Source organism: Pseudochaenichthys georgianus, chromosome 7, assembly GCF_902827115.2.
Source record: "Pseudochaenichthys georgianus chromosome 7, fPseGeo1.2, whole genome shotgun sequence".
Taxonomy (NCBI): domain Eukaryota; kingdom Metazoa; phylum Chordata; class Actinopteri; order Perciformes; family Channichthyidae; genus Pseudochaenichthys; species Pseudochaenichthys georgianus.
The window spans coordinates 6,338,585-6,351,637 of NC_047509.1; the positions used below are offsets into that span (position 1 = coordinate 6,338,585).

The 13,053-nt window shown below is 41.0% G+C and overlaps 1 protein-coding gene across 1 annotated transcript in view; it reads right to left on the bottom strand.

Annotated features, from left to right (window-relative positions):
• Positions 1–10,099, bottom strand: part of LOC117449209 (arf-GAP with coiled-coil, ANK repeat and PH domain-containing protein 3-like) — a 93,359-nt gene extending 83,260 nt beyond the window's left edge. The window contains exon 1 of the mRNA XM_034086691.1: positions 9,892–10,099. Coding sequence (XP_033942582.1) covers positions 9,892–9,938 — 47 coding nt within the window. The 5' untranslated portion in view covers positions 9,939–10,099. The remainder of the gene's footprint in view (positions 1–9,891) is intronic.
• Between the last annotated feature and the right edge of the window lie 2,954 nt (positions 10,100–13,053).

Below are 13,053 nucleotides of genomic sequence, written 5' to 3' on the forward strand. Positions count from 1 at the left end.
ACAAGCCAGTTGAGTAGCACTTGAAATGTGTTGGCTCTATGAAACCTGATGTACTTATAAGATTCTGTTTTCTTCAAGGTCTCCTTGGTCGAATGCACTTATTGTAAGTCGCTTTGGAGAAAAGCGTCAGCTCAATGCAATGTAATGTAAATGGTCTAGTGACATCACTCTGTAACACTTCTATTGACTAACACATTGTACATGATAGGCTAAGGGGCGGGACAATTGACTAATCACAACAGAGCCGGCCAGCTAACCAATCGGAGAACAAAAAGCATGAGAACAATTACGCAAAAACAGATCAAAACCATCCGACATCTTGAGTCCAATCACCATTGTAATGTCAGCCAAAATAATCGCAATTAGTTGTTTTTTCCCTATCGAGCAGCCCTAGCTGTTTCTATCAAGGTTCAAGGCTTTTATTGGTCATCTACAGTGTAGTCATGACGATGAAAATCTTAGGTCACAGGCTGCTCCAACAGTGTTTTGTCCACCCCATTTTTACCAATGAGGATAGTCTGAAAACAGCTCTGTGTAAAATGCGATACAGGTTCAACAGCGCCTTAAGCAACGTCCCCTGAAATAATCATAAAGTTGAATCAACAGCAGTTAAAGGGGGGGTTATTGCAGCACTGTTGCATTCGACTGCATTAGCATGTATTAATAAACTAGTAGTAGTATATATCCTTCAAACACTAATAATATATGTGCAGCTGCTCTCCACAGTACATGCTTGGAGCCTGGTGAGCTTCGAGGCCTCAACTGGCAAAAGCCCTTCATCTGGTCTCATTTCAAATAAAAAGATGAAAGCCTTTCCCACTAATGGTGTGCCTTCTCAGTGGGAGGGCAACAGCGCCGTGATGAAGATGCATCATTGGATCCGTTTGCAGTCCGTCACATCGGTATCAAACCTGGACGTTAATCCTCCAGGTGCGACACCTTGCCGTTTCCAAAGGGATTGAGCGGGAGAATGTGGGCCAATCCCCGATTAAAGAAGCGCCACATGACCGTCAAACTCCACACCGCGCATTTAATCCCTGTCACTTTCATTACCTGCAGGCGTTAGCTCGGGGCACAGCGCTCACGGGCGGCCTCTAACGAGATAGAAGAGGTAGAAGTGCCCACTGAGCCGCTCTCGCTCATTAAATCAAGCACATGGGTGAAGATTAAAATAGCAGAACAAACACTAAAGGGTGGGGGTGAGGGTCGGAGAGTTAAATAGGTCGAAACAGGAAGTAGGCTTAAGCGAAAATATTTGTAGCTAGATATTCAGTCAATCTAAATAACGTTTCCCACAGATATTTAGTTGATGTTAATCAATTTCAACTAGAGAATTATAAATCAAACTATAGCAGATATTTTGAAAGTCCAACCCATTTTAACTGTTGATTTCATGAACATGTCATTATTTTTTATTTAGTCGATTTATTTAATATCTTTTAATCAAGTTTTTTTTCCCTTAAGACTCAATTATACTGTGTAACGTGTCACTTTGTTGCCACCATTTTTGGAAGTAACCAATGGTCACATTTTTCTAGGGTGTAAATATTAGGCCTCCCCAATAATAAATGATATACAAATCGCAAAATGGACGAATACAATGTTCAGCCTGCAGGAAGAACAACATTTGAAAAAAGGTTAAATACGTGTGAAAATACCATTTATGAATGAACTATTGTGGAGATATCCCGACCTACAAACAGAACAGACTTATTAAACCCATATTTGTCTGGAACAGATGTCCGGCAGTGGCTCAGTCAGTAGGCGCTGGGAGCTGTAGGGTGGCCGGTTCAAATCCCAGACCAGACCTAAAATATGGAGTGTGGACTGCTACTTGGAGAGGTCCCAGTTCACCTCCTGCCCAGTGTCCGGTGCCCTCAAGCAAGGCACCGGACACCCCCCTTCCCCCATTGCTCCCCGGGCGCTGTACAATAGCTGCCCACTGCTCCTAGTACTCGACTCCTGGTACGAGGATGGGTTAAAAGCAGAGAACACATTTCACTGTGTGTGCTCTGTGACCATTAAAGATGGTTTCATCCCTGCCAATTCTATTCTAATTCAATTCTATAAAAAACTATGACAATGAGAATTATGATTTAAAATCCATCCAATATCATGAATCCTGTCAGCCAAATTGTGCAGCCAGATATATAACTGAACATCCTTGTCTATAAATAATTAAAATATCAGCTGCATGAGAAGATGGATGCAAAAGGAGACCAGCTAGATGTCTGCAAATTGTTGTTTTATTATAATATGGCTGCGTCCCCTCCTCACCCATAACTGGCCGGAGTCACAGCCTGGTTGTGAGGATCACCGCTGGCTGAACAGAAGGACCACTGACACGCATTCAAGATGGAAAGAGGTCAGTCTGAAATAGAGCAGAAGCAACAACACCTCGCAGAATAAATCCCTTCCAGCTCCATGCAGCTGGAGAAGCAGATCTTCCAGAAACCTCCTCCAGCTCGAGCCGCTCCATGTGAGGGGAATACGCGATAACACTGTTGAATATCGCTATGATGATACATCCCTCATGCCCAGAAAACCAGAACTTAAAATCATTCGGGTTGTGTTTATAAAGTAACTAAAGCAGGCACAGCTAGTCGTCCACCACAACCTGAACCATACTTGCCAACCTTGAGACCACAGAAATCGGGAGAAATTAAAAACCACGCGCCGCGGGGGGTTGCTAGTCGATCGCCGGAGCCGTTAGAACTGTTAGCGCCAGAGCCTCGCAGCGGGGAAACTGACTTTAAAAGATGAAAAGAACATCTACACATGCTTGTAGTTGTAAGTGCAATGCCGTGCTGCCTGTAGCACAATCCTTGATGGAGCATGTGTGTGGGCTGGACCTGTATTCTCCAGGAAAAGGAGTGAGCAGAGGGTGATGCTGAACACCCGCTCAGACTTTCAGTTGGCGCGCTACTAAAGAGATACGCTACCATTACATCACATGAGGTCACTTGTTAGACGCTTTTATCCAAAGCGACTTACACACTCAACACTGTGGACAATCCCCACAGGAGCAATTTGGGGTGAAGTGTCTCAGGGACACAACGACATGCTGACTGCAGTGGGGTTTGAACCTGTGACCCCTGATGCGAACACTAACACACAATCCACTGCGCCACACGCCTCCCTCATGGAAACCAAACAATGGTGTAGCTGTATTAAAGACAAGTCCGAGTGGAAACAGAGTAAATCTGATTTTGTCAGAAATCGGGAGAAACGGGACCCCGGGAGGAAACCGGGAGAGGGCAGGGAAATCGGGAGGGTTGGCAAGTATGAGCTGAACATGAGCAACAACCCGAAGAAAAGGAGGATTTGGTTGGGGAAAGAAACTGGATGGAAATGTGTCAGCTCCAAAAAGGATGATGTGACTTTGGCTTCATCCGATGTACAATCCTGTATTTTATAAACAGGCATATATACCACAAAAAAGCAATATATTAAAACAAAGAATATTACATTTGTATTGAAGAAAAGAGGCCCACTGACTGAAGGAGATCAGTCTGAAATAAAGCAGAAGATGTTGAATATTGCGATTACTTGCCATAAATATACAGACATTTAGACGTTAAGCCTCTACTGCTTTCAGTTTACTGCTCAAATACAACGAATATTATTGTTGAAGTAAGTTGTTTCCAGCATCCTTTAATTGAACAGAAAACAAAAGGCACCAATAACAAGATCAAAAAGGGCGGTTTTCTATGTAATGACTCTTTAAACGAGCAAATAAAACATTCTTTGGTGATGCGTTTACTGACAACAGATGCAATTGTTTTCCCCAGCTCCCAAACGTCCCTCCTGAACTGAGATGAACCCGGAGCTTTAAAATTGAACTCCAGCTTTATCTGCACCACTTTGGATGCTGTGGTGCCATGATGAATTCAACATGCCTCGTTGTTGTGATGGATTCTTATTTATGAACAGACTCCGATATGAAATCTGGGCCTTCCTCTCGGTAACATGTATTAAATATGAAGTCATGAAGCCAATGTAATCCCTCGATAAATTAATTTCCTTTTCCCACAGAGAGAGAACCAGACGGAAATGCATCTTGAAATATATTTAAAATAATCGAGGCAAATTACTTTTCAGGTCACTCAAGGATACTCAAGGATACAGAAATTAACTCAACTTATAAGCAGTGTGATGAAATTAAATTGGGTAAACCAGCAATCAGAGCTTTTGTTTTTTACATTTGGATACTGAACATGGAAACTTGTTGTTAACAGTGATAAGAAATAGCATTTATGACAAAACTAAAATACAGTCTTAGTGTTAAAATGTTGTTACTTCCAAAGTCTTTTAATGTAAGAATACGTAGCAAATAATGTACTTAAATGAACTTATTCAAGCTGCACTTGATGTGGTGATAAACTGAATGTGTGGGGTATTGCAAGGTCTGTTGTACAATGAAAGATATTGAAGTTATCTTTTCTGGGGGTTTTTTTCACTTTTTTTAAATCAAATGGTTAACCAATAACCAATTAAAACTTTAATCGATACAAATAAAGTATTTAGTTGCAGACCTAGTCTTATCATCTATTTACATTTTGTGGAATCATCCATTTTTAGAGCTGCAACTTAAGGCTTATTTCATATAGATTAACATGCCAATTGTTTCCTTAACCAATTGATGAATTGTGTTGTTTAAAAAAAACGAATTTATAAAGACTTTTTTGTGATTTAAAATGGATTCAGCTCCCATGCATTTAATATCAATTTCACGATTTCACACATCCATGTTACTACGGACTATCCCAATATCAGAATAGCTGCATTTTGTTGTCTCTAAACGTGTACTGTAATAAAGCTCAACTAACCCATTTTGTTTTACCATACATCATCCAACCTTAACGTCGTTATCCTTTGCATTCATTTATGCTTCACATTCAATTAATCGACTCTAAATAAAAAGGTATTATTCGTGTCTTCTATTCAGACTAATCAGGCGTATTTAATTCATCTCTCACAGAGCTAGAAATGACCCTAAGCTACTTTGCATTCCTTCACAGCTCGTGGAATTCGACATACACCCCTCCCTCACCCTGTCATCTGACTTTGTGTCGTGAATCCATCCATGCTTCCCGTCACTCTCTCACAGACGCTGCCGACAGGTCATTGAACTTGGATTCCCAGACTCTGCCCCGTGACTTAATGACAAACCTCGGTTCCCCCCCCCCCCCCCCCAGCTGTTCACAGGGAGAGGGAAGGATCATGGACGCCCCAGGCCTTTTCAGAGCCAGAGAAAAGAGTCTGTCTCTCAGCGGAAGCAGGAGAAGCTCTCTGGACAATAGTTATATTCTGCTGGAGGACTGTGTGGACGCATGAAGGGACGGCAGAGATGCTGAATACCCCGCCAAATAGCAAAAAAAGGGCGGCAATGAAATATCCCCTCAAGTTAAGCATAAACAGAAGAAGCATTCATAGTGGTTCAGGATCCGTGGTCATAAAACATCCTCATCCTAAAGCCCAACATTGCTTTTTGATGCCTGAATTAGCAGAGACAATTAGAAAATTATGTAATGAAAGTCCTAACTTTAAAGAGTGTGTAAGTGCTTATGATATTTTAAGTACATTTTGCTGATACTGTAATACTATTTCCTAAGCTCTGCCTCCAAGCACGTTATAATGTTTGGTTAAAAATGTTTTTTCTTACCTTAAAAAGTCTTTAAAAAATGTCTGAAAATCGACTCTTTCTCCCATTCTGCACATTTTCAGGTTCATATCAGTATGTAGTGTCACTGTGACATGTCTCCATGCTTTAATGTTCAAAAAGCTCTTTATTGTTCTCATACTGCCTGTGCTGCAGCACCTCTTTTCACCCTCTGTCTGAAACCAGAGCCCAGTCTGCTCTGATTGGTTAGCTGGACGGCTCTGTTGTGATTGGTCAACCACGATGTCCCACGATCACGTACAATGTGTTGGAGCGCTAGCCAATAGAAGCGCACGCACGCTTTACTTAGTGAGGTCACTTTTTTACTGAAGTAAACAAAGGAGTCCAATGTTCAACACACTACAGTGTAAACCCCAAAAAGCATAATAGAAGTTGACTTGACTGTAATGGCACATTTCCACTGCAGGGCCTCGCACGGCTTAGTACGGTATGGCTAGGCCTCGTTAGGCCAGGCTCACTTTATGCTGCGTTTCCATTACAGTTTAGGAACTGGGGTAGTAACTATAGTAACGCAGTGTAGGCGGAGCCGTGACGTCATCTTCAATGCGAAACACAAAACCAACATCAGCCGTTAGCTCTTAGCACTCATATCACTTCATATCTGTTCAGAAACTAGACAAAAGTTAAACAAGTACAAACCACAGACTGTCTGTGTCATGGCGAATACAGTCGCTGGTTTATTTATGTCTGTAGGCCGTTGTTGTGAGTGTGGACGGTCAGAGCTTAGCCGATCTCCATTCAGAAAACAAGTATTTTAAAAGGGTTTCCGCCTGCCGTCTGTCTGCAGACTTGTCAAAGCATTAATTCATGGTTTTTACTAACCGGTATCAGTATGTTGTTACTTCGGCATCATTTTGAAACGTGTATTACAATTAAATCACGGTCAAATATGTTCATTTTGTTGTAGTTGCCAGCAATTCTCTCTCTAGTTTAGCATACTCAGCCCGGTTGTTGGCCCGGAAAGAACCTCGATTTTGGAGAGCCAGAAAAACTGTGAAAAAGTACCCGCTAGCCGGAACTACGCCTAGTGGAAACGCAACCAAAAACGGGCCGGGCACGGCACGCTTAAACCGCGCTGTAGTGGAAATGCGCCATTAGAAGGCCTAGATCGCTAGCTGTAGCATAAGTGTTAGCCAGTTGGCTAGCAAGGCAGCTAGTTTCAGTAATGCAGGCGATCAGGAGAGAACTAGGCGACTAAACTCAGCTGCTTTATTTCAGAAACACAAAGGGCTGGGAGAACTTGGTGGGTGGTAGTGACTCCGGCTGTTTAGCTCAGATCCACAGAAACAACGGAGAAAATGTCAATATGAAACAAAAATGTGTACATTATGTTTAGCCAAATTATTATTTCTAGAACTGCCCAGCGAGGGAAGCAACGTTTATACAACTAGTCCACTTATCGCGCATATCCCTAATTTCTATGCCTCAACATTATCCTGCAGCAGTGTGTGAGTGCGACCTCAAATTAACATGTCAGTGGGGAGAAAACAGCTCAAACGTTGCGTGTTGCCACTGTTGAGCCGGAGCAAACACAAACACTTGAGTTCCTGCGGCCGTGTAATCATCACAGACCACTTTCTCAAAAACAGATGTGGAGCGCATCAGTGCCTGCAATCTCACATCTGTCTGGGACGTAGTATCCATAGAGAGTAAACACAGAATACACACAGTTTGGTCAAGAGATCTGAACATTATTTATCAAGTGCTTAAACATCCGAATTAAAGGGAGAGAAGAAGAACCTTACTGTCAACTTTTTATCTGGTCAGAGTAACCGCTAAATCATTGAAACTGGAGCCAACGAATGGATACGCCTGAAACATGAGATAATAGTACAAAGATGTGCAGGAAATCAGTTCCTGTATGGTTTCACACGTGTGGGAAGCAGAGTGTCATGTCACAGAGAAAGGCAACATTTTTCCTGTAATCTGGGCCTGCCGCTTCCTTCCAGTCATCCACCTCCAGGGACGTTACATAACGCAACACAGCGCTGCTTTTAGCCACACAAAGGAAAGCATTTGAATGCTCCATGAAAAAACACAGTTACAGGCTTCATTGGCTGCAAGAACATGCGTGTACTTAATCTCTTTCAGCGCCTCTTCTAGTCATTTAAACAGCCTGGGCAGCAGATAAAAGAAACATAAAGTGCCGAACACGGAGCGTATGAAAAGCATCTGTAACGCCAGGGAGGAAGGGTACAGTTGTTTCATTCCACATGCACAGCTTCAGAGTGATAAGAGATAACTTTATCGACCCATTCAGGGGGGAAAAGGAAACAGTGAGGCGCCTCAGAGCTTTATATAATGAGGTGGGTTATTCTGCAGCCAGTAGCCTCGCTGCTTAGCATATGAAACACAGGAGGAGAAGGTTAGTGCACTCAGCACTTCCTGAGAAGGGCCTTTCTGCAGCCCAGATGGCCGTCATTAAGGAGCTGCTGCCAAGTCTGGAAGTCTTTGATTTATTTGGGAGCAGATTTTATCACACACACACACACGCACACGCACACGTACTTGAGTATCATTTTTGGGTATACTTACTCTATTTTATTATTTTATGCCATACTTCTACTCTTCAAAATGTCTGGAGCACATGTTGAACTGTTTTCATTTGACAGGTGTAGTTACTTTCCAGATTTACGATAAAGACATAGCATGAGGTTATACAATAGAACGCATAGTTGAATGTACCGTAAGCCCCTTACTATAACACATTGTCTAGAGGAGGCTGCTTGTCATGTTTCAGATGAGTTGTTGGTTTCCTTTGTTAACTCAAAACCCAATGTCACCCCAAGAGTACTGTTTTCTCTTCTTTCATCCCCCATGTATCGTCTCATGACCCCTCAGACCAACCTATGACCCTTTATTTGGGGCTCAACTACTACACAAAACTACCGATTCTATAAAGTAGTTGAAACTTGCTCAACTAGCTTGAAGGACCTCTATTATGCTTTTCTCTTTCCTGTAGTGTGTTCTATAGGTTTTAGTGCATGTAAACGGTCTGCAAAGGCTAAAATCCCCGTGTTACATCCGCGCACTCCCCGCCTGAAACACCTCCATTGGACTCCTTTGTTTCCTCCTCCTTTACTTCCAAAATATAGTGACATAGTAAGTGATAAGGGGCGGCACATCTCTAAGGACTTTCTACTGGTTTTCTCATATAAATAAAGCGAATATGTTTACATCGTGGTATTCCTGCTCACTTTATACTTCAGTAAAGTCACTTCTTCAGACTCCGAGTCCTCAGGTCTTCCCCTCTTGACTCGGTGGGAGCAGAGGACCAGGTTTAGATGTGGGTGTAGAAAAGTCCTGCCTTATTTATGTAACATTTGCTGCACAGCGGTCGGGGCTTTGGTGCAGGCTGTGTGGGATAACCTTCACTTCCCTCTGATGCAATGATTAGTGACACCGTTTAAACCAGAGCTGATACATCAATTAATTAGTCGATGACAGAAAAGTGATTCCCAAATCATCGTTTAGGTGATCTCATAGACCCAAGTCCTATTCTCAGCTCCTACATTGATGCTTTTCTTGTTTTATGTGCAATTAAACAGGATATTTTGGAGGGTTAAAACTGTATTTAATAGACAAGATAATTACCTGATTAATCAATAACGGAACAAAAAGCATTACTTGCAGCTCTAGTAGTTTGAACTGCATCCTTTGGTCAGGAGATCTTTTATAAGGAGAAAACAATTCACGGAATCATCTCCATCCATAGCTTTAATTATTCTGGATTGGGACTATGTTTTTTTAAGTAGGCTGCAATGATATAACCTACTTGACACTATTTTAACTGTCAAATGCACAGGGATCAAAAAAAGCTATAGCAACACAAGAGGAAAAGCAAAGAAAACTCAACACAATGTGAGACTGAACAGACTCTGATTTCATGCTGTCCCCATGTGACAAGCATTGCTCATCATCATGCAAGCAATGACTGACATGGAGGCTGAGAAATAACAAATCCTTCTGACTGTTCCAAAATTGTGATCCGGACACCATTTATCGGATCAATGTATACAAATCCCACTGAGATTTAAATCCAAAATGCAACATAAGAGAGAAGACGAATGCAAAACAAAGAAAATGCACTTGCTTCAAATGTCTCGGATAAATAGTGTGAATATACTAGAAAATCGCACCACAGTCTTGCATGGGAATCACTGGTTGCGTCCAACAGTTAAAACGTGGATTCAGAGTTTTGCCCTTACCTAAACCGGGGGGAATCCTTAATGCATTCTTCAAAATCTACCGTCATCTTGGGCTGGATGGTGAGGGTTTAACACGGTTACAATGTGGGTTTCATGTCCCGGGTGTTGAGGAAAGTAGAGATGTTTAGTATCCGATACAGCGATGCGATCCTCCCGCCTGTTAGTGCTCCTGTTGCGGATCAGTCTCTCTCTGAAGAGCCAGAGCTGGAGCACCAGCACTGGACCCTGTGCGGCCTTCATGGACTCCTGCTAACCTCGGATTTATAAGCTGCCACGTCCGAGTTGTAGTTGTTGCCTGTAACATGACATTTCAAGGTTCAAGGAGGTTCAAGGCTTTTATTGTCAGTTGTGCATAGCTGCAGTGTGTAGATAACGAACATCTTAGGTCACAGGCTCCTCCAACAGTGCAACACAATAAAACAGATAATCGTGCAATTAAATAAAATAGAATAGAATATAATAGAAATTGTTCAGAATAATCTATATACAAGTAATTGGAATATTGACATATATATGTATATTTTTGCTTTTATTTATTGTTTATAAGGGCACTATTATGCTTTGTGTCGTTGTCCCTTTCCTGTAGTATGTTATACAGGTTTGTGTGCATGTAAACGGTCGGCAAAGTCTTAAATGTTAACTTACTTACTTAAATATTTAGACATATTATTGGACACTAGTTCAACATCTGATGACATATGTTTGTAGGAGTACTGTGCTTTTCTTCTTTCCTTCCCAATGAATCATCTCATGACCCCTCACCTTAGGGTCTCGACTAATACATACAACTACTTTACTGTATGTTAAGTAATTAAAGGGGACTTATAAAGCCTTTCCTGTCGTGTGTTATAGGTTTTTGTGAATGTAAATGGTCTGCAAAGGCAAACATCCCTGCGTTCCCTCCAGACGGAGTTTCTCTACCACACACTTGAGTTTATTTCTATAAAATATAAATAATTTCTTATGACTAAAATCTCAAATTTCCCTTCAAATGTGAACCTGAAAATGAGCTTAATAGGGCTCCTTTAAAGTGGTTCCAACTAAAGGCGAAATGTTACACATACTCAAGTAAATTCCTAAGTATAATTGGAAGGTACTTGGACTTTACCTGAGTATTTCAATTTCATGCTACTTTTAAGCCACTTTTACAATTTCAATTATTGTATTATATAACGACGCATTCATGCATCAATGTCATGTTATAGCTGGAAACAATACGGCTCTATTAACTTCCTTTATACATATACTTTGATATGATTTTTGCTAATGTTATGATGTAAACAGCATTTTATGTTGTAGAAGATTGAGGTAAAAGGGTAATTTAACTAGTTTGACAACATTTCATTATATGATCTTTGAAGTACAGATGTCAAATACATTTAGTAGAGAAATCAAACATTTAGTGGTATAAAGTACATATAAAGCAACATGTTTTCAATTAAATAGAGTAGAAGTAGCTCACGATTGTATGTCTTTGTTACTTTTCACCATTGATCATAGCAAAAATCGTGCTGTTTTGCATTCAATTTGTTGAAGTTGTAATATTTCCGACAGTACTTGAACGCACCAGATGCTCAACCCTCTGCATGAGAATGAGTGGAACGCTGACGTCACGTTCCGTCTCATTTGAATGAATACAACGTGTTCAATAATCTCATATCTTTTGAGCCTGTTATGACATTCAGTCCTTTGTCTTTGTATTGTAACACCATCAAATAACCCTTTAAATGTACAGGTCAAAGCAGAAAGTAAACCTCATGGTCCGTTTTTTTGTTGTGCAGATATTCAGGTCACTTTTATTCTGTGATTGTTTGCAATATTGATCATAAAAGACACAAAATAATGTGCATTTTTTCGGCAACATATTTACATTTTTATATTTTACACTCTCTGGTGTGTTATTATCTTAAGCAATGAATAAGCAAACACCCACAATGGCTTCAGTTTCTTCTTTTCAGAGATGCTCCCAACAGTCAGATTCACACCTCTAATACACTATGGTGTCAGATCTGCTTGTTTGTACTGCTTTGCAAGCTGTGAAAATCTATTTAATGTCAATATCTGACTCAGTGAAACTAAGTGCTTGGTTTTCTGAAACACTTAAAAGAGACCTCTAACACATCCGAGTGTTGCTATATCTACTTTCCCGTGCTGCTGCATGAGGGTATCTTAAGTGCATCCACTTCCCCAGCAAGGCTATTATTAATTTACAGGAAATGGGAAAGCATCGAGTAATATGCCTGCTTGGCATTTCACTGCATGTTTTCATAGAGCACCATTGTTCCTTCAGATTCTGCCTTTAAAGAGGCTGCGGATCAGGAACAGAAATGAGTTCACTCTTTTTCAGTGGAGGTGTCTTGACTTGTAATCACCATCGGACAATGACACAATTAAATCTCAGAGGAAATACATGTTCAGCCATGCAACAGATGGTTGGTCCACCACTTTCACCGACTATTGGATGGATTGCCATAAAATGTAAAAGATATACAGAGTTCCCAGAGGATATATCGACTTTGGTGATCCTTTTATTTTGTGGACATTTGTAGTTTTGAAAAACACATATTTAACAGATTGCCATGAAATTGGTAGAGAAATGTCTTATGCCTTCCGGATGAATCCTAATCATTTATGATCTGATCGACGATCCAGACATCTTCAACAAAAAAAGGCAGTGATGTGCACCTCACATTTTGAACCTGCAAAACATGCTTGCACTTAAGGCACACACAAAAAAACATGGTGCTCCAATACAGCAGCTCTATTTCTCTTCCCTGCATTTGGGACACAACACTTTTAGACTCCACTAACCATCCCCCCTTTTCCTCATTGCCTCACTCCCAGTTCCTTTCACCAATCTGAGATCAAGGCACCCAGAAGGTGTTGAGTCAGCAGTTGGATGATCTGAAATGCACACGAGTGAAACTTCAGAGCAAACTTAGTGGAGTCAATATAATCTATACGGTTGTGCATGTTATTAAAGCAGCCCATGAACAGATACAGATATAAAATGATACCTGTATTCATCTAGCGAGTATGTTGATTACATGTCCATGCAACTGGCACGAAACAGGATGAAAACAAACATTTGGTGTGAATGAATAAACAACTGAAGAGAAAACAATATTCGGGAGTTTTTTGATAGAAAACGACACCAAAATG